The 23,091-nt window shown below is 40.7% G+C and overlaps 1 protein-coding gene across 1 annotated transcript; it reads left to right on the forward strand.

Annotated features, from left to right (window-relative positions):
* Window positions 1–5,113: 5,113 nt before the first annotated feature.
* Window positions 5,114–17,787, forward strand: LOC115130406 (insulin-induced gene 1 protein-like). The gene is made up of 6 exons (XM_029661531.2): window positions 5,114–5,312; window positions 5,513–5,860; window positions 6,746–6,870; window positions 7,898–8,064; window positions 13,127–13,226; window positions 15,415–17,787. The coding sequence occupies exons 2-6, from the start codon at window positions 5,527–5,529 to the stop codon at window positions 15,442–15,444; spliced, it is 756 nt and encodes a 251-aa protein (XP_029517391.1). The 5' UTR covers window positions 5,114–5,312; window positions 5,513–5,526; the 3' UTR covers window positions 15,445–17,787.
* Window positions 17,788–23,091: the final 5,304 nt, after the last annotated feature.

Here is a 23,091-nt window from a genome sequence, read left to right on the forward strand (position 1 = left end):
TATTGAAGAAAACTATGAAGTCTGTTTCGAGTCGAAGAAAAAAAGATAAGAAAATGTATCCATAAAAAGAAAAGCAAGGAGGGTTGTTCAGAGGGCGTAAAGGACAAGTCAGGCATGGAAAACGTTGTGGTGATAAGAACAACAGTTATCACTCTGAACCAATGATGAGGGATATAAATAACTACTGTCAACACAGGTATGCCGTCCCATGCTTGTGTTGAGAGTGTTAAAGCAGAATATTATCAGGGTTGCGTCCCAACAGGCACACTATATAGCGCAGTACTTAAAAAAAATATATATATATACCTTGCCTAGTCCTTACCTTACCCCTATACATATCTACCTCGATCACTACAGCATCCCTGCACATTGTAACTGACTGACCCTGTGTATACAGTGCTTTCAGAACGTATTCACACCCCTTGACTTTTTCAACATTTTGTTGTGTTACAACCTTATTGTCACTGGCATACACACATTACCACATAACGTCCAAGTGGAAATATGTTTGTCAAACAACACATTACTGAGTACTCTCCATATTTTCAAGTATATTGGTGGCTGCATCGTTAAGGACTGGGGAGTCTTACAGGATAAAAAATCCACAGAATGGCAAAATCCTAGAGGAAAATCTGGTTAAATCTGCTTTCCACCAGTCACTGGGAGATAAATTCACCTTTCAGCAACAATAACCTAAAACACAAGGCCAAATCTACGCTGGAGTTGCTTACCAAGAACACAGTGAATGTGCCTGAGTGGCCGAGTTACAGTTTTGACTTATATCTACTTGAAAATCTATGGCAAGACCTGAAAATGGTTGTCTTGCAATGATCAACAACCAGCTTGAAGAATTTAGAAAATAACAAAATGGACAAATGTTGCACAATCAGGGTGTGGAAAGCTCTTAAGAGACTTACCCAGAAAGACTGACAGCTGTAATTGCTGCCAAAGGTGTTTCTACAAAGTATTGACTCAGGGGTGTGAATACCTATGTTAATGACATATTTCCTTATTTAATTTTCAATAAATTAGCAAAAATGTCAAGAGGGATATCGCTTTTATTGCTTATCATACATCTGATTCCCTCCTCAGATTGGCATATTTATATAGCTATGCCTACTATAAAGGTATGAGACTGCAATCTGCCTGAGGTGAAATATGCTGTTTTTTTGTAGTTCTCTCTTTGATATTGAAGGTCAAAGGGGTGGAGGATTGTGTCCCTGCCACACCCCCAGGCTCCAGGGCTGCAGCCTGCACCATGCCCTTTGTTAGTCTGGATGGAATACACTGTTTATTATAAAAAATCCTCTCACAAGACAAAATGGTAGAGCGCAAAAGGAGCAGGTCAGTGAGATCTGAAGAGCCATGTGTTGGGGGGGGGGTGATGGGGGTTTGGATAATAGATTATGAGTGAAGATGAGGGGGAGAGTGTGTGTGGGAGTGAAGAGGGAGCTTTGAAATGATTGTCAATTCTACTGATTCAAACAGAAGACTAGCTAGCTCCTATGCTGTCTGGCTGCTTTGGAAATGTATGAACATTTGAAAAATGATCAACTCATAAATAGCCTCAGCAAACCTGCATCCATAGACATAATTGTATAATATAATAATATGCAATTTCGCTACATTAGAGCCATACTCTACCAACTGAGTAACACAGGAACACATGTATGTCATACTTCAACCTGACTTCAACGCATGGCAGTTAAGAGACTTGTATAAATGTGCTGAGGCAGTAACACAGTAATGTACATCAGGGACATGGCTCTAATTTCATCTGGTTCCATTAAAAAATTAAACCGTAAATGACAAATGAAAACTGATTTCAAGTCTTAATCTCTTTTCTGCGAGGACGGATGAGGATGTCTGCCTTCATAATTCCATGCAGGATTGAGGGAAAAAAATTGTCAAGTGCTCGTTTGATAGATCAATTTACGGTTGGCGCTAACGGTCTTGCTCTCTTTCTAATATGATGCTATTTCATTCCTCGTTTTCGGTCTAACAGCAATCTATGGCACGCTTGATCTGCTTTTCATTTGATGTCTCATGACATTCTGCTTTAAGTTCTGATGAAGGGGAGACCTCCTAGGCGAGAGAGAGAGAGAGAGAGAGAGAGAGAGAGAGAGAGAGAGATGCTATTATGTCAAATCATTTTAATGGTTATTATCAGGGCATTAACATACATTTTTTAAATTTCAGTATCCACATAATTACAACATGCTTTAAAGTGTTGTAATTCCTCAGCCTCACATACTGTAATGAAATAGTATTCTGGTAAAGTATTCTTGTGGTAAAAATAAATGGTGGTATTTCCCTTAATCACAGGGAAAAAGGACAAATGATTTATTTGTGAGAACAAGCACATACTCCTTCCTAGCGTGGAGCAACAATGGAGGAACAATGTACTCATATGTCGTCCATAGGAAGACAATGGCGTTATTGGACTACTCTGACGCTTGGTTCACCTTTGGGGAGGTTTCTGTTCACGTCCTAACCTTCTCTCTTTGACTTCCTTCCCCTTTCTCAAACTGTGCAGCCTTGCCAACCAGGTTTCAACTCAACTTGTAAAAAAGGGGAGGAAAGTCTTTGAAACTACTCAAATACTGAACAACCACAGCAAATTTTCCAGTGTAAAAAAAAGTGTTGAGTCTGTCGACCCTTGTAGTGTAAAGCCTTATTCAAATATTTCCCAGAGTGCCTTGACAATCGAGTAAATTGAGTTACCACCCATGACTGTATTTGTTTGTGACAGAAACATCATTGTTGCATTAATCAATTTTTGTTGTACAATGGACTTCACCAAGTGGGATCCTATGTGAATATGTTATCATTAAACAATATATATATATATTATATATATTTAACACCAACAACTGAGATTATTTTACACCACTGAGTGTTAATTTAACTCTTTACAGTGTTGATTTAACTCTTGAATCAACACTAGAAATGTTACACTGAAAAATCAACACTAGTTAACACTGGCCAATTTGCTTTGGGCTATGAAAGGGACACATCTGCAGGCTTCCATACATTTCAAGAACCGTTTAGAATTCTGAAGAACTGTAGATGCCATGTCAAGAACCCCACACTTAACTCAAAGGTTACGGTAACATTCTGTACTTTAAATAAAGTAACTTACAGGTAACTGGCTGACAGTAAGCTATCTTGAAAACAACTGGATTATTTTACTGTGTAATGTTATATTTGACATAGTGTGAGTGCTTGTCTGCAGCAGGGCCTTTTGCATATTTTTGGGTGGGGGACTCTTGAACTTTTAAAAAAGATTGTTATTGTTCATAACACACACACAGGAGCAGAAATGTCATTACGCTTTGAAACTGCTGTCATAATTTATCTGGCATTTAAATCCTTAGGAGAAATTCCCACATTTTTTAAATAAGTCACATAATTTAAAAAAAAATCTCAATTCACACATTAGAGATAATTTTATGCCAAATCAATTTGCAAGTGAAAGTGTATTGGATGAAATTAAGATGTTTAGCCAAGGGATTAACCAAAATAGTTCAGTGGATTTATCCAAATTATCAGCCAAGAAGTTAAAAAAATATGGCTAGTGTTTGCTCACTAGCTGCTGGCACTTTGTCGAATGCAATACCACGGGTGAATCATTGTTTTCATGCAAATTGGCTACCGAAATTAAGAGTGTGACTTCTTAACCTAGAGCTAATTTGGCAGGCAAAAAGCACATACTGCATTAATGAGATCGGATTTATTTTCAATTAAGTTGAATTAAAATCATTTTTAAAGTAATTGTTTACTGTATATGTCTCCAGGAAGTTTTCTGTGTTGTTTTTGTGATTTTAGGTACTGCGGATACACAGAATGAGTTAATCATCAGGATGCTTATTTGCACTTAGGCACTGTTGAGGGGATTAGGGTTCTGGTTGCCATCCACATATCAGCTTCAAAGCACCTTCTGAAACATACAGTAAATGGATTTCTTTGTTTCTGACAAGATTGTTACTGTGTGTATTCTGACAACAATGGAGTCACTGTTGATAGACACACCAAACAAAGGAAACATATAAACATATTTCAAATCATATCAAACTTTATTTGTCACATGTGCCAAATACAACGAGTGTAGACCTTACTGTGAAATGCTTACTTACAAGCCCTTAACCAAGAGTGCAGTTTCCATCTACCATGAGAATTTATTTGATATAATTCTGTTATTAGCATTGAACATGTAGACTGAGTAAACAAAACATTAAGAATCCCTGCTCTTTCCATGAAATAGACTGACCAGTTGAATCTAGGTGAAAGCTCCGATACCTTATTGATGTCACTTGTTAAATCCACTTCAATCAGTGTAGATTAAGGGGAGGAGACAGGATTAAAGAAAGATTTTTAAGTCTTGAGACAACTGACACATGGATTGGTTATGCGTGCCATTCAGAGGGTGAATGGGCAAGACAAAATATTTAAATGCCTTTGAAAAGGATATGGTAGTGTGTGCCAAACGCACAGGTTTGTGTCAAGAACTCCAACGCTGCTGGGTTTTTCACACTCAATCGTTTCCTGTGTGTATCAAAAGAATAGTCCACCACCCAAAGGACATCCAACCAAATTGACACAACTGTGGGAAGCATTGCAGTCAACATGAGCCAGCATCCCTATGGAACGCTTGACGTGTCCCTAATGTTTGGTATACTCAAGTGTATATTTGGACAAGGCAAATTCTCCAGTGTCTGGCTGGCCTGGTTTTTACCAATCTGCATGGAAGGTTTGTACTGGAGTGGATCTTTAAAAGATCACCTGCCAGAATTTATGTCGGGCCTTTACGAACTATCACACTAACTAGGCCTGCCTGTTGAAGTAGACCTGTGTAAAATGTACAACCTGCTTAATCGGAATGACTTTTGAATAAGTTTGTTTCGTTTTCAATTGTATGTTTGCTCAATTTGTTTGAAGTAATTCACTGGTTTACGTATCCTACTCCACCCTTCCACGATTGCAGACAGACAGCACGAACGCAAGCGCCAGACTCTTGTGGCTGTCCTGAACGAGGGGGCGGTGGGGTGTCGTTGCGTCATATCACCCGCCTCGCTCCCATTGGCCGACACTACTCACCCGACACAGCTGTGATTGTTTTCTGCAGAGGAAGTCTGTCTCTGCTATGAGGTCTGCTGTTAGGAATGATATAGAAGCTTTTTCTCTCTCTCACCCAAACGATGATGTGACCAAACACCGTGATAACAGTCTGAGAGCAGCAAAACGCACAGCATTGTCGGATGAACAAAATCGGGTCTCGCTCGATCAGACAGTGTGAACGTCTGGAGAACAAGGTAAGAAGATATCAATTATATCTGCTTTGCTATTGTCAATTGATAGGATAATCATAGCGAGATTGTGGCAAATCAGCTTGAGAAAAGCATGGGCTACAAAGGTCAGTCTGCTCTAGACACAAACAGTCTTAGATTAGATCCAATTTAATGAGGCATACCTGTGTTAGCTACAATCTAATAACGCATCTGTTGTTCTCCAGCGCTGAAGTGCCAAATGCCAAGGCTAGAAGAACACTGCTGGAGACGCTCTTGTACATCGAGGGTGGAATCTAAGAATTATTATAGGGAAAACTGGGTCGCATCGAAGGCTGAAGAAATGATGTCAATTATCACATCAGTGCTTAGCAATGTATACGGCTCGCTGCACAGTGTGCAAACAGCAAACTTAATCAGACGGGGTCTAGTCCTTTTCACCGTGGGAGTATTTCTTGCATTGGTGCTCAACTTGCTACAGGTTCAAAGAAATGTGACTTTGTTTCCCGAAGAGGTGATGGCAACTTTGTTTTCATCGGCGTGGTGGATTCCCCCTTGCTGCGGCACGGCAGCTGGTGAGTTGTTACTTTTCCAAAAACCTATAGTTTATCATTCTGTCTGAGTGAATGAGATTGCTATGTAAGGCCTACTTCTAATTTGGAGAAAGGAATGTGAATTGGGCTTTTAGGGGGGAGCTTGTGTGTTTCATGATGCCATTATAGGCTACCAAATATAACCTGGACTACATAATAATTTACAGTTTTTTTTCCATCATTACCATTGTTATTACCCATTATGTAAGTGTTCTCGCAGCCACGAGGCCATTAAATGATGAGTGTTTTGTCTGGGAAAACCATACAGTAGTATTTATATTGCCCTCCAATGCTCCAATAGGCTTCCCTAGAAACAGCCGGACATAGAGAGTCATTATGGGTGTGCTGTGTTTTCATTGGCTGCTTTCATAACGGGTGAGCTGTGGAGGCGGTCCATAATTGGCTGTTGCCTCGAACATGCCACTATCGAAAAAGAGAAACAAGGAAGTCGTGTGCACTGTGCAGTCAGAATGAAATAAATTATTTTCACCACCAACCCGTCCCCCATGTTCTTGAGAAGTAGGCTACAGTGGTTCACACTTAAAAGAAATACAAATGTAAAAAAATTGAGACAATTGATCCAACGTTTTTATTTCAGTGATATACTACAATGTTCCAGACTTATTTTTTATCACTCGGTTGCAGACATATTTGTGCAAGGACTGATAAGAGAGAAATAATCATGTGTGCCTGAAAGTGAAACTAGAAAGCAATCATGTTGTTTGTTTCATTTCTGCCATTTTTTTTTACCCCCAAATTGAAACTCAAAAGAAATGCAGAATGTTCAAGCCCTTAAAACAACATGAGCCAGTTTGATTTGTATGTAGGCTATTCAGTGATGTACTAACTCAAATGTCCTTTCTGCAGCTGTTGTTGGCCTGCTATACCCCTGCATCGACAGCCATCTCGGAGAGCCCCACAAGTTCAAAAGGGAATGGGCCAGTGTCATGAGATGCATTGCAGTATTTGTTGGCATCAACCATGCCAGTGCTGTATCCTTTCTATAACAATGTCACAATGTGCACACTCTCATGTTATCTCAATCTAGAGACGGACTGACACATATTTACACCAGTGATGTTTAGCACGTCCAGAGCTTAAACAAGGATGTTGTGGGCTAATTAATGTGTAATACATAGATGAGTAACATTCTTTGATTAGTTTGATATACACTCCTTTTGGGGGCCATGAGCAAGATTTGGTCGGGAGCCCCCACCCCCCCACCTTGCAGGCAAAACATTTTAATGCCCCCTCTTGACAATGCATTTTGTTTATTTTTTAGTGCACAAATGTATTTTCTGCAATTCTTCACATTTTGCCATAACGTATTCCATGTTCATATGATATCTGTGAGATGGACAACAAAAAAATCAACGGGGGCCCCTGGAGGTCAGGGCCCCTGAGCGCATGCCCGGTCGTTAATTTGGTGATGATTAGGCCTACTGCAAGGTTTAGATAGCTGGCTAGACTACCTTACCTAGCAATTGAGTGACTGGCATAACAAGTGAAAAACTGCTGATGCGCTACCAAAGTTTTGTAAGTTGAGACCCCGATGGGGTTCCTTTTTTTAGGTTGAGGGCCCCCATGCGAACTCTGGGCCAAACGCGCAGTATGTAGTCTGCGTATAGGAAGAGGCGGCACTGTACACTCCATTGTTGTTTTGCTACTTTTACGGCCTTGAAGGCAATTCATCTAGTGTCAGTGGGACAGTGGATGGAAGTCCCAACTGCATTCCTGCTTGTTTTGACTCCTTGACATACTTTAAGTATGTATGGAACTTACAGTTGCTTCAAACATACACTGCTTGTGCCACCCACACTAACGCTTTGCTGCAACAGTCAAACAAATACAATCTTTTTTTGAAACGCATTTTGAAACGTATTTTAAGGGATTCTTTACTGAGCAGATACTGAGAGAGGTTTACAGATAGGAAGAGATTGTGTCAAAGGGCAGTAAAGCTAGATTGGAACCTATGCAAACAAATAGTCTTATTTTTCCCTTAACTGCTCCATCTCACAGAAACTAGACTTTGCCAATAATGTCCAGCTGTCCCTGACCCTGGCTGCCCTTTCCCTGGGACTATGGTGGACGTTTGACCGCTCGAGGAGTGGCTTCGGCCTGGGCATTGGGACGGCATTCCTTGCCACCGTTATCACACAGCTGCTGGTCTACAACGGTGTATATCAGTAAGTCAAATCATGCTTTTATTTTTCCATGTTACTCTAAGAGCCAATTTATGCTTGATCCGAAAATGTGGTCAGAGACTCCGTATGGATGGTGTGATGCAATTACGGCGCCTCCGGAGTCACGCAGAGACCAAATTGAGCTCTGTGCTGCATCGCTGTGCACCTCCCAAATGTTGTAACAATGCAGAGGGCACCGTATATACAGCTGAAGTCAGACGTTTACATGCACCTTAGCCAAATACATTTAAACTCTGTTTTTCACAATTCCTGACATTTAATCCTAGTAAAAATTCCCTGTCTTAGGTCAGTTAGAATCACCACTTTATTTTAAGAATGTCAAATGTCAGAATCATTGTAGAGAGAATTATTTATTTCAGCTTTTATTCCTTTCATCACATTCCCAGTGGGTCAGAAGTTTACATACACTCAATTAGTATTTGGTAGCATTGCCTTTAAATTGTTTAACCTCTCTAGGGTACGTGGGACGCTAATGTCCCACCTGACCAACATCCAGTGAAAGTGTAGGGCGCCAAATTCAAACAGAAATCTCAAAAGTAATTCCTCAACCATACATGTATTAAACACCATTTTAAAGATAAACTTGATGTTAATCCCACCACAGTGTCTGGTTTCAAAAAGGCTTTACGACAAAAGCATACCATGCGATTATGTTAGGTCAGTGCCTAGTCACAAAAAACAGCAATTTTTCCAGCCAAAGAGAGGAGTCACAAAAAGCAGAAATAGAGATCAAATGAATCACTAACCTTTGATGATCTTCATCAGATGGCACTCAAAGGACCTCATGTTACACAATACATATGTTTTGTTCGATAAATATTATATTTATATTCAAAAATCTCTGTTTACATTGGTGCCTTGTTATGTTTTGCCTCCAAAGCATCTGGTGAAAGTGCAGAGAGCTACATCAATTTACAGAAATACTCATCATAAATGTTGATGAAAATACAACTTTAGCATGGAATTAAAGATGTACTTCTCCTTAATGCAACCACTGTGTCAGATTTCAAAAAAGCTTTATGGAAAAGCACACCATGGAATAATCTGAGTACAGCGCTCAGAGACCAAAACAAGCAATACAGATACCCGCCATGTTATGGAGTCAACAAAAGTCAGAAATAGCAATATAAATATTCACTTACCTTTGATGATCTTCATCAGAATGCACTCCCAGGAATCCCAGTTCCATAATAAATGTTAGTTTTGTTCGATAAAGTCAATAATTTATGTCCAAATACCTCCTTTTTGTTCGCATTTAGTACAGTAACCAAATGCGCAAGCACTAGGTCCAGACAAAGTCAAAAAAATTATATTACAGTTCGTAGAAACATGTCAAACGATGTATATAATCAATCTTTAGGATGTTTTTATCAGAAATCTTCAATAATGTTTCAACCGGAGAATTCCTTTGTCTTTAGAAATGAAAGGGAACGGAGCTAACTCTCACGGGTGCGCGCCTGACTGAGCACATGGCCTTCTGGCAGACCCATGACTCAATCAGCTCTCATTCTCTCCCACTTCACAGTAGAAGCCTGAAACAACGTTCTAAAGACTGTTGACATTTAGTGGAAGCCTTAGGAAGTGCAATATGACCCCACACACTGTATATTGGATAGGCTAAGAGTTGAAAACTTACATTTTTTCTCTGGTTTTTGCCTGCCATATGAGTTCTGTTATACTCACAGACATCATTTAAACAGTTTTAGAAACTTCAGAGTGTATATCCAAATCTACTAATAATATGCATATCCTTGCATCTGGGCCTGAGTAGCAGTCAGTTTACTCTGGGCACTCTTTTCATCCGGACGTGAAAATACTGCTCCCTACCCCAAAGAAGTTAACTTGGGTCAAATGTTTCGGGTAGCCTTCCACATGGTTCCCACAATAAGTTGGGTGAATTTTGGCCCATTCCTCCTGACAGAGCTGGTGTAACTGAGTCATGGTTTGTTCTATAGGATTGAGGTCAGGGCTTTATAATGGCCACTCCAATACCTTGACTTTGTTGTCCTTAAGCCATTTTGCCACAACGTTGGAAGTATGGTTGGGGTCATTGTCCATTTGGAAGACCCATTTGCGACAAAGCTTTAACTTTAACTGATGTCTTGAGATGTTGCTTCAATTTATCCACATCATTTTTCGTCCTCATGAAGCCATCTATTTTGTGAAGTGCACCAGTCTCTCCTGCAGCAAAGCACCACCACAACATGATGCTGCCACCCCCGTGCTTCACGGTTGGGATGGTGTTCTTCGGCTTGCAAGACTCACCCTTTTTCTTCCAAACATAACAATGGTCATTATGGCCAAACAGTTCTATTTTTGTTTCATCAGACCAGAGGACATGTCTCCAAAAAGTACAATCTTTGTCCCCATGTGCAGTTGCAAACAGTAGTCTGGCTTTTTTATGGCGGTTTTGGAGCAGTGGCTTCTTCCTTGCTGAGCGGCCTTTCAGGTTAAGTTAATATAGGACTCGTTTTACTGTGGATATAGATACTTTTGTACCTGTTTCCTCCGGCATCTTCACAAGGACCTTTGCTGTTCTGGGATTGATTTGCACTTTTCGCACCAAAGTACGTTTGGACAGAACGCGTCTCCTTCCTGAGCGGTATGATGGCTGCATGGTGCCGTGGTGTTTATACTTGCGTACTATTGTTTTGTACAGATGAACGTGGTACCTTCAGGCATCTGGAAATTGCTCCCAAGGATGAACCAGACTTGTGGATGTCTACAATTTCTTTTCTGAGGTCTTGACTGTTCTTTAGATTTTCTCATGATGTCAAGCAAAGAGGCACTGAGTTTGAAGGCAGGCCTTGAAATACATCCACAGGTACACCTCCAATTGACTCAAATGATGTCAATTAGCCTATCAGGAGCTTCTAAAGCCATGACACAATTTTCTGGAATTTTCCAAGCTGATTAAAGGCACAGTCAACTTAGTGCATGTAAACTTCTGACCCACTGGAATTGTGATACAGATAATTATAAGTTAAATAATCTGTAAACAATTGTTGGCAAAATTACATGTCATGCACAAAGTAGATGTCCTAACCGACTTGCCAAAACTATAGTTTGTTTACAAGAAATTTGTGTAGTGGTTGAAAAACTAGTTTTAATGACTCCAACCTAAGTGCATGTAAACTTCCGACTTCAACTGTACCTCCTTATTGAAATGATTGGTTAATGGTAGGTGGGGGCGAAAGGTCCTGTATATAAACACGGAAACTCACTTCCTTGACAACTTCCTTCACAACAGCTCTGCGAAGCACAGTAAGTATGAATGCTCTGACTTCTGCAAAGGCCTTATCACAGTAAATGCTGCACGGTCAATGCAGACGTCGGACTGACCATGCAGCACGAACTGTAAAAAATGCATGGATAGTATATTTTGGTGAGATAATAATAATATATGCCGTTTAGGAGACTCTCTTATTCAAAGAATACATTTTTCATATGGGTGGCACCAATAGGGAATGAACCCATATTCCCAACGTTGCAAGTGCCATGCTCTACCAACTGAGCTACACAGGACCATATTATTATGTTATTATACAACGGGTGGGTCTAATCCTGAATGCTGATTGATTAAAACCGCATTCCAGCCGGTGTCTATTCCACAAGTTGCCACAGGCATTTTAATTTACTCTGTTCCATCTGACTGCGAAATCCATTGTCTCATCAGCCCAGCCAGGCAATTTATAAATTTGATCTCCACTATAAAATGCATCAAGACATTATCTCACATTTCTATTAGACTAACATTTAGTTTTCAACAGTGGAGATTTGTATAAACCTTGCTGTCTGTCTCTCCAACATTTGCAACATTGTTTCAATATTTAAATTCGATCTCATGTTGACCTATAGTAATGAACGTGTGAGGACGAGACAGGCAGAGTCAAACAGTCAATCATGAATCAGCTGGCATCATTTTTATGGATTTATACAGAAAATGTCAATTGATAAAAGGTAAGACAAACCCCAGCTAATTTGCAGTCTTTCCAGCTTCAGTTTGAAGTGATTGTAAACCTATGACTGTGTTGTTGGCTTCTATTCCAGGTGAAATCGCTCCTCATTAGCTCATTGTTATGGATGTATCCAAAAACAAATCACTAGAAAACTGCTTATGCAAATGCAGCTACTTTGCTGTTATTCTGTCTGCACTTTTTGACTTGACTGTAAGTTAGCCGTAGTTGGCTAGGTAGCAAGCAAGGCATAAGAACGTTGCCAGCCAGTATGGCAATGGAACATTTAGAAAGAACGACTGGGTCGCGTCCATAGATACAGAACAGCAACCTTAGATTTGTGTCGGGACTATATCTTCTGGAAGGATTAAATAGTATGAATAAATTAATCAAAATAATGTTTTTAATGAAAATATGTCAATCATTATTTGAATATGTGTTGGTAACCCGTTGTATAAAAGTAATAATACCCTCAAAGACAGTATTTGGAGGATATATTGGCACGGTTTGCAACAACACCTACCTTTTCGTGGACATTATGGTATCATTTACTTACCTCATAGTTTGAGAATAGCCAGTGAATCAAATGAGGTGTCTTTTAAAAAAAGATATATATCTGCTTTGTGAATGACGTATTTAAGTATATTTTCTGGAACTGGTCCCAGTCACTTGATTCCATCAAAGAGGATCTGACTGATGAAATGAAAGCAATTCTTTTGGAATCCCCCATGCCTCTACGCCCAATTATTGGCCCTCCTACCTGCCTCTGTGGAACCTCTTCAAAAATGTCCTGGGAAGGAGGAGCACTCTGTTGCTTCAGTGAGGGTTCTTACAAAGAGCTTAGTTCAAAAGGCCTCCGCAGCTTCTGTTGAATGAAGGGAGGAGGGAGAGAGATGAGATGGGGAGGCAAGATGATTTTATATTTTTTTTACCAAACTTTAATAATGCTGCTTTTCCCCCTTCCCGAGATCTGTGTTTAACTTGCCTTTCCTGTTTTAGGACTCGACACGTGTCTTATTTGAGGCTAGATTTGACTAATGGGGCAGATATTTCATTTAATCTGATGTATTTTTCTCCCTCTCCTGTAGATACACATATCCAGACTTTCTGTATGTGCGCTCCTGGCTTCCATGCATATTCTTCTCGGGGGGAGTGACTGCAGGAAACATAGGACGCCAGCTAGCCATGGTAAGTCCTGCCCCCCACAATTTTCTTAGTCAAATTCTTCTGGATTGTAAAGCACATGAACACATTGACACAGCACATTGACATGTTCATGTGGTACAAACTTTTGTGAGAGGAAAAAGCCTGACACCACAGTGTCGGCTATAATGCCTTTACCAGGTGTACTGCCGAAGTCGGCCCTTATTCTGTGTAGAATCCTTCACGGTCATGTCCGTTATTCAGTTTGACTCAATTAAAGTGTGAAAACAGATTAAGCATGTTGTTTTGTTTTTCACAGCAGCGAGCCAGTCTTCGAGCCAGTCCTAGAGCCAAATGTGTATCAAAGGGTCATTTTCAGCTTGTTGTTTTTGTTTGATGGGGTTTGAAATGTTGGCAGTTGGCACGAGCCCTTGCTTGCTCTTCCTTTCTTTCTTTTTTCTCACTCTTGATTGCTCTCTCTCTGTGAGATGGATTAAGACTGTTTAACTTTCATTCAGTCTTTTCAAACTTGCATCTTCATGTTTCTCGATTAACTAGCGGTTGAACTGTTGAGATGCTGACTAATACTTTTTGATATCTGACACACACAAACTTAAAAAAATGGCTCCACCCAGGTTTTGGGCTTCAGAGAGTTTGAAATGGCTGAAATATTGTCTTAATAAATAGCATTATTGAAAGTGCTAAAAGCAATGTGCTGTTCCTTTTAGTCCTTCATCAGTAGCCTATAGCTGTTTATGGAGCCAGTTATACTGTATATAACTGATTGTATAAGGGAAAGTAAATTAACTTAGAACAGGGGCTCTGTTCAGTTTTGGGATGTATGTTCTACATATGCTTAGCACATGAGTGAGTGCTCTGACTGGATGTTCTAAATCGAGAGGAACGGGTGAGAGGGAGCACTTTTTCTTCCAGACTGTATACAGTTAAGGGAGGCCTAGAGGAAGGAATATCACATTTTACTACAACCCCAACGTAGGAGAATCTTCTCACAGCTATGCCTATACATAGGACCCAATGATCCACTGTAGAATAGTCCTATAGTCTACCGTAAAGGACTCGGAACTGAGCCTTAGGTAAAAGTCATCAATAATGTTCTTCTCTAATCCCCATTGTGGATGATACACTGAGTGTACTAAACGGAACGCCCGGATAGCAAGGACCCATAACAAGGAAAGGTTGAAGGGCAGCACCATAAGAGTTAGTCGTAACAGTATGTCTGTGTCCCAAATGGCACCCTGATCAAAAGTAAGGTGCAAGGTGCCCTTTGGGACGCCGACATCACCACTATACCTCCTATATTTTCTAAGATAGAATAAAACGGCATATTAGTGGTCAAAATTCAGAATAAAATAGCATCTACACTGAGTGGACAAAACATTAGGAACATGCTCTTTCCGTGACAGACAGACCATGATCCCTTATTGATGTCACCTGTTAAATCCACTTAAACCAGTGTAGTTGAAGGGGAGGAGACAGGATAAAGAATGATTTTTAAGCCTTGACAATTGAGACATGGATTGTGTATGTGTGCCATTCAGACAGTGAATGGGCAACATAAAATATTTAACTGCCTTTGAATGGGATATGGTAGTAGGTGCCAGGCGCACCAGTTTGAGTGCGTCAAGAACTGCAACGCTGCTGGGGTTTTCACGCTCAACAGTTTCCTGTGTGTGTCAAGAATAGCCCACCCAAAAGACATCCAGCCAACTTGACACAACTGTGGGAAGCATTGGAGTCAACATGGGCCAGCATCCCTGTGGAATGCTTTCGACACCTTGTAGGGGCCATGCCACAACGAATTGAGGCTGTTCTGAGGGCAAAAGTGGTGCAACTCAATATTAGGAAGGTGTTCCTAATGGTTTTGTACACTTGGTGTACAATTAAACAATAAGGCCCGAGGAGGTGTGGTATATGGCTAATATACAGGCAACGCAGATTGTCTGGATACAGCCCTTGGCAATGGTATATTGGTCATATACCACAAACCCCAGAGGTGCCTTATTGCTATTATGAACTGCTTACCGACGTAATTAGAACAGTAAAAAGTTATGTTTTGTCATACCCCTGGTATACGGTCTTTCAGCCAATCAGTATTCAGGGCTCGAACCACCTGGATTATAATATTATAATATATGCCATTTAGAAGATGCTTTTATTGATTGAGACATTGTACATGATATTTGAACATGGGGTTTCCCCTCTCTCCCTTCAGGGTGGTGTTGAGAAACTGCACAACGACTGAACAGAGATCAGCTGAAGAGGAGCGAGAAGAACGGCAACCAATACGGAGAACCAGCATAATGGAAACAAGTCCGACATCATGGGGAGAGACATTTCAGTTTGAAAGAAAACAGACTCTTATTTTTTTTTTTTACTACTTTTCTGTGCATTATAACAGAGCTAGCCAGAATCTCCTTTACCTAATGTGCCATGACTTCTGTACCTCCTGGTGGCCAAAATACCTTTCCCCATCCCTGTTCGGGTCCAGATAGCATGAGGTTATAAGTTAGCCACTAGGCTATCCGTGTTAGGGTCCAGATAGCATTAGGTTATCAGTTAGTTGCTAGACTATTCCTGTTAGGGTCCAAATAGCATTAGGCTAGCAGTTAGCCGCTATGCTATCCCTATTAGGGTCCATGTAGCATTAGGCTAGCTTCTAGCCACTAGCTCTTCACTCACTATGTCAGGACAGTATTTGACCTTCCAGTTCTTCGAAATGAAAAGTTAACTGGTTTCAGAGTGAACTATTTGCTTTTTGCTGGTGTGTGAGTGCACGCGTGCGTGTGGATGTGTGCAGGTCTTAACAGAAAAGATGAGGAAAAAATATGGAGCTAAATGTTTGCTTTTTTGTTATGCCCGAGTACAAAATTATCATAAAAGGGAAATGTTTCAGAGCTGTGCAAAAATGTCTGACACTCACAGAGACAGTGACTAGCAGTATGTCACCTGTATGTTCCCAATATTGTATGTAATTCACCAAAATAAGTATTTATCTCTGAGAAATTAGAATGCCAACACCTATAACTCCCAAACCAAATACATGAGATCGCAGATGATGTGACCATGTTTTGAACGAATGTACCATGATGCTACAATAAGTTAGCATATTCATAGTTGCAGTAAAATAAGTAATGATAAAAAAAGGCACCTGAATATGATCTGGTGTGAAGCTCACCTTTTGGCTGACTTCCTGGACATGGTGTGCAACCTGGACTTGACCTATGAACCCTCAGATTAGTATATGAATGGTTGATTTTCCATTTAAAGTTTTCCAGACTAGGCATTAAAGTTTGGGAACATACATTAAGAGAAGGAGAGAGCACAGGACATTTTTATTACGGCCTAGAGGATTTGCAATCTGTGATTGCCCTTGTATTATACAATTGAGTGCTTTTGTCACTACCATACCAGTTCAGTTGTATTACTTGTACATAATTATATATTGCTTACATGTATAATCTCTTCCCTTTATAATCAGACCGGTATTACCACACTTTACCTATTTAGTTCGATAGTTGGGGGTCTAGAGGAATAAAAGTGCAATCACATATATACCTGAGCCGATTATTCTTCCGTATTTATTATTTCTGTAAATGGTTAAGAGGTGAAACTCTGGAATTATATGCAGTATGGATATAGAAAATGAGCAGGAAAATTAGCAATAACAGCAGTGTTTGTAAAAAAAAAAAAAAAAGTGTCAGAGATTACTTGCCTTCTTAGACTGTATACCAATGACTATTCTCACCGTGAGGAGAAGACAAAAAAAACATTGTGTCAAACCGTTTGTAAAAAATCTCGTAGTAGTTCAACATTCGTAAATGGGAAGACGGATGTATTTATTATTCTTTTTTGTTGGTGATGTATAGATCATGGAGGGTTTGGTTGGTACACCTGGTTCGGTTTGAATCTTTGTTCAAGTTCAGGGCTGTTTCCCAAATGACACCCTATTCCCTATAAATTATGTGGGCACTTCCATGGGGCAGAAGTCAGCGTGTTGTTTTGATTTTGGATGGCCAGATTGCTAGCGCAAATGACAAACTGCCACGTGGGGAATCGTAAGTGGCTCGTTTCAGCTCTTTTTATCTTGTTCTTTAATACGTGTTTTGATTGATTTCATGTCAGTGCTAATATGGCCAAAATATGCCAACTAGCTAACCCAACAACTGTAACGGTGTACTTCAGAGACGACAAGTGCTCATTGTGCAAATATATTTATGTTTTCAATAAACATTGTAGAAGAAATATAGCTCACATGTTGTCAACAATATAAGCCAACCCAATCTGCTTTGCCCCATAGTTGCGCACTCGTAGGTTTTGTCGTTAAACAACCAGCCCGTCTACGTAGTGCACTACTGAACAGCGCCCTTATGGGCCTGGTCAAAAGTAGTGCACTATATATGGAATAAGGTTCCATTTGGCAAGCAGTCCAGGTGTGCTGCTGGGAGAAAAGATAGCTTTATTATTGGGGTGGTTGAAGCACCTATTATTTCAATATGTAGAGAGTGAGTGTGTGTGTTTCTTATGTCAGCTGTGTGTAATTTGTATTACCTTGAATCCAAGTGGAAAAATAAAAAAGAAACTCCTAGTGATGTGTGTGCATGTACTTTGTTGCGCCCACATATCTTAGCAGAAGGAAACTAGACAGATACAATATGCTTTGTGTGCACTAATCTTTTGAGCAAAATGCATGCAGTATTTGTATGAGAGTTTACCCCTTTGGTAACGTTACCATCAGAAAATGTAATTGATACAAACAGACAAGGTATGCAAATGTGACATAAATAAAATAAAAACACCTTCCTAATATTGAGTTGCACCCCCTTTTGCCCTCAAGAACAGCCTCAATTCGTCAGGGCATGGGCCCTACAAGGTGTCGAAAGTGTTCCACAAAGATGCTGGCCCATGTTGACTCCAATGCTTCCCACAGTTGTGTCAAGCTGGCTGGATGCCCTTTGGGTGGTGGACCATTCTTGATACACATGAGAAACTGTTGAGTGTGGAAAAACCCAGCAGTGTTGCAGTTCTTCATACACTCAAACCGGTGTGTCTGGCACCTACTGCCATAACCTGTTCAAAGGCACTTAAATATTTTGTGTTGCCCATTCACCGTCTGAATAGCACGCATACACAATCCATGTCTCGATTGTCAAAGCTTAAAAATCCTTCTTTAAACCTGTTGTGACTAGGGGGCAATATTTTCATTTTTGGAAAAATAACGTACCCAGAGTAAACGGGATATTTTGTTAGGACAAGATGCTAGAATATGCATATAATTGACAGCTTAGGATAGAAAACACTCTAAAGTTTCCAAAACTGTAAAAATATTGTCTGTGAGTATAACAGAACTGATATTGCAGGCGAAAGCCTGAGAAAAATCCAATCCGGAAGTGCCTCGTGTTTTGAAAGCTCTGCGTTCCAATGCGTCCCTATTGAGCAGTGAATGGGCTATCAACCAGATTACTTTTTCTACGTATTCCCCAAGGTGTCTACAGCATTGTGACGTAGTTTTACTAATTTATGTTGAAGAATACCCGTAAGTGGCTACATTGTGTAAGTGGTCACCTGATGGCTCTCAGTGACTCTCGCGTAAAATACAGAGGTAGCCATTTTTCCAATCGGTCCTACTGAAAAACCAATTGTCCCGGTGGATATATTATTGAATAGATATTTGAAAAACACCTTGAGGATTGATTATAAACAACGTTTGCCATGTTTCTGTCGATATTATGGAGCTAATTTGGAATATTTTTCGGCGTTTTCGGTCGATTTCTCAGCCAAACGTGAAGAAGAAACGGAGCTAATTACGCCTACAAAATTAATATTTTTGGAAAAAATGAACATTGGCTATCTAACTGGGAGTCTGTTGAGTGAAAACATCTGAAGCTCATCAAAGGTAAACGATTTAATTTGATTGCTTTTCTGATTTGTGACCAAGTTACCTGCTGCTATCTGGGCATAATGCTATGCTAGGCTATCGATAAACTTACACAAATGCTTATCTTGCTTTGGCTGTAAAGCATATTTTGAAAATCTGAGATGACAGGGTGATTAACAAAAGGCTAAGCTGTGTCTCAGTATATTTCACTTGTGATTCTCATGAATAGGAATATTTTCTAGTAATATGTATGTCCGTTGCGTTATGCTAATTAGTGTCAGTCGATGATTACACTCCCGGATCCGGGATGGGGAGTATCAAGAGGTTTTAACCTGTCTCCTCCCCTTCGTATACTCTGATTTAAGTGGATTTAACAGGTGACATCAATAAGGGATCATAGCTTTCACCTGGATTCACCTGGTCAGACCACTAATAAGTCCGGGATCCCTACCTCATTGAAGTTGAAATGTAAAATGTTAAGGGTTAGGGTTATGGTTAAGGTAAGGGTAGGGTAGGGTAGGGTAGGTGTTAAGGTAAGTGTTCAGATTTAAGCTAATGCTTAAGTGTAATAAGAGTTGCTGAGTAACATAGTGAGTCATCTATCTCTGGTTGTACAAAGACAAGAAGTGTTGTAGGGAGAAACTATTGTATGGTTAGATTATAATAATCACAAAGTGCAGGATTTTTTTCTCTTCCATTTGAATCCTCACTGCCCTAATTCTCACTTGACCTGGCGTTGAACTCCACATATGTGTACAAAACTGGATGACAACAATAATTCCTGCCACTTAATTATTGTGTCAAGATGACCTCTACAGCAATGGTTTTCAAATGTGCTGCTCTATTGGAAGCTTGGTTAGCCCGGCTTGTTATTGTTGCGTCTATGGCAGGGGAAGCTGAATAGAGCAAGACAGAATTTTGTCTGAGGCCCTGTCAGTCTCAATTCTCATTATAATGTACTCTGATTTTTCCCCCTTTTTTCCACCCCCCTATCAAACCTCCCAAACCCGCCACCATTCCTGAACCTACAGTATATACCCTTGCCTGTCACTAGGATCACTATCATAAGGGGGAACACCCTCTCCCCTCCCCAATCTGCCGCCCCCCTCCTGACACGCCTTTCTGGAGAGCAGTCTTCTATTTATACCTAGCAGGGGACTGACAGTTAACCTTTTGCACTGGGGACATTTCTGGGAATGAGTCCAATTTTCGGTCTGAATTCGGCCCTCGTTCTGAGAGCGTCAGGTCTCTCCCAACAGGGCAGCGATCTAGCGCCACGGCTACGCTCCCCCTCTTATTAACGTCTCCTCCTCCACTCAGGCAGAATAATTGGCGAAGCCTCAACCCCTTTCATTTCCACCCAGAGCTGACTGAAGGACTCCATTAGACAACTGCTCTCTACCAACACAAATCTCTCTCCTCTGCCTACAATGGCTTGCAAAAGTATTCACCCCCCTTGGCATTTTTCCTATTTTGTTGCCTGACAACCTGGAATCAAAATATATTTTTGGGGGAGTTTGTATCATTTGATTTACACAACATGCCTACCACTTTGAAGATGCAAAATATTTTTTATTGTGACATAAGACCAAATTTTTTTACTTGAGCGTGCATAACTATTTGCCCCCCTCACCCAAAGTCAATACCTTGTAGAGCCACCTTTTGCAACAATTACAGCTGCAAGTCTCTTGGGGTATGTCTCTATAAACTTGGCACATCGAGCCACTGGGATTTTTGCCCGTTCTTCAAGGCAAAACTGCTCCAGCTCCTTCAAGTTGGATAGGTTCCGCTGGTGTACAGCAATCTTTAAGTCATACCACAAATTCTCATTTTGATTGAGGTCTGGGCTTTAACTAGGCCATTACAAGACATTTAAATGTGTCCCCTTAAACCACTTGAGTGTTGCTTTAGCCAGGTTATTGTCCTGCTGGAAGCTAAACCTCCATCCCAGTCTCAAATCTCTGGAAAAATGAAACAGGTTTCCCTCAAGAATTTTCCTGTATTTAGCGCCATCCTTCAATTCTGACCAGTTTCCCAGTCCCTGCCGATGAAGAACATCCCCACAACATGATGCTGCCACCACCATGCTTCACTGTGGGGATGGCGTTCTCGGGGTGATGAGAGGTGTCGGGTTTGCGCCAGACATTGTGTTTTCCTTGATGGCCAAAAGGCTACATTTTAGTCTCACTTGACCAGAGGACCTTCTTCCATATGTTTGGGGAGTCTCCCACATGCCTTTTGGCAAGCACCACAGCAAAACACCACAGCAAAACACCACAGCAAACACCACAGCAAAACGTGTTTGCTTATTTTTTCTTTAAGCAATGGCTTTTTTCTGGCCACTCTTCTGTAAAGCTCAGCTCTGTGGAGTGTACGGCTTAAAGTGGTCCTATGGACAGATACTCCAATCTCAGCTGTGGAGCTTTGAAGCTCCTTCAGAGTTATCTTTTGTCTTTTTGTTGCCTCTGATTAATGCCCTCCTTGCCTGGTCTGAGAGTTTTGGTGGGGGGCCCTCTCTTAGCAGGTTTGTTGTGGTCCCACATTCTTTCCATTTTTTAATAATGGATTTAATTGTGCTCGTTGGGATGTTCAAAGATTCAGATATTTTTTTATAACCCAACCCTGATCTACACCTCTCCACAACTTTGTCCCTGACCTGTTTAGAGAGCTTCTTGGTCTTCATGGTGCCGCTTGCTTGGTGGTGCCCCTTGCTTAGTGATGTTGCAGACTCTGGGGCCTTTCAGAACAGGTGTAGATATACTGAGATCATGTGACAGATCATGTGACACTTAAATTGCATGCAGGTGGACTTTATTTAACAAATTATTTGACTTCTGAATGTAATTGGTTACACCAGATCTTATTTAGGGGCTTCATAGCAAGGGGGTGAATACATATGCACGCACCACTTTTCTGTTTTTTATTTTGTATAATTTTTGGAAACTTTTAATTTCACTTAACTTCACCAACTTGGACTATTTTGTGTATGGCCATTACATGAAATCCAAATAAAAATCAATTTAAATTACAGGTTGTAATGCAACAAAATAGGAACACGGCCAAGGGGGATTAATACTTTTGCAAGACACTGTATCTATTTCCTCTGCCTCTCTTCTCTCTCTCTCTCTCTCTCTCTCTCTCTCTCTCTCTCTCTCTCTCTCTCTCTCTCTGTGACCTACTTGTTGTGTGTATGTATTTACATGTATATTTAACTGCTAGATTTGCACACACACACTAAATGTTAAGTGTATATAAAGTGTAAAGTATTTTGTCTGTAATGTCCTTTTCGTTATATGTCAGACCCCAGTAAGACTAGCTGTCGCCATTGGCACCGGCTGATGGGGGATCCTAATAAATCAAATCCAAATCTCTCCTCTGCCTCACGTCCGCTCATACATAAAGGAGTTAGAAAACAACACCGGTCCTGACACAGTGCCCTGAGGGCCAACTTGCTCCGATACTTGACAGTTGGCCTATACATACATATGGTACCTTATTACGCTCCATCTACCTCAGGTGGGGGTCAAAAGCCTATCGTATGTAATCTCAATCTTCTCTGGGGGAGGCCTTAATGTTGTAGTTGTAATGATTGTGTACCTGATTATGTACAGTGAACATGAGTCATCATTTTTCAGTTTCAGCCAACTCCCGATGAATGCACGTCAGCAAGATGCACAGTCCAAATTTCAACAACAACAAACAATTCACTGGCCCTGCAGGCATTCATGACACTCCCAAGCCATCACATAAGGAACACCAGACATTACAAAGAACTGGTGGTGGTAACAGAGAAAAAAAGAATAGGCTATAAAAAGTCAACCGTCTGACTGAAACAAACAAGGGCGCCCGTCCCAAATGGCACCCTATTCCCAATGTAGTGCTCTACTTTTGACCAGGGCCTCTGGTCAAAAGAAGTGCACTATGCAGGCTATAGGGTGCCATTTTGGGACTCCGACACGGTCTTCACTACAGGACAGATTCTCCTCGGGGGCAGTCGTCTGCTGCTCCCGCGCT

This window comes from Oncorhynchus nerka, linkage group LG6 (genome assembly GCF_034236695.1).
Source record: "Oncorhynchus nerka isolate Pitt River linkage group LG6, Oner_Uvic_2.0, whole genome shotgun sequence".
Classification (NCBI taxonomy): domain Eukaryota; kingdom Metazoa; phylum Chordata; class Actinopteri; order Salmoniformes; family Salmonidae; genus Oncorhynchus; species Oncorhynchus nerka.

What these genes read in the sequence shown, in the direction of transcription:
- LOC115130406 (XM_029661531.2), top strand. Translation starts at nt 5,527, where the DNA reads ATGCCAAGGCTAGAAGAACACTGCTGGAGACGCTCTTGTACATCGAGG. An exon ending in GTCTACAACGGTGTATATCA is followed by an intron (nt 8,065 to 13,126) that starts GTAAGTCAAATC and finishes CCTCTCCTGTAG; the next exon opens with ATACACATATCCAGACTTTC. An exon ending in TAGGACGCCAGCTAGCCATG is followed by an intron (nt 13,227 to 15,414) that starts GTAAGTCCTGCC and finishes CTCTCCCTTCAG; the next exon opens with GGTGGTGTTGAGAAACTGCA.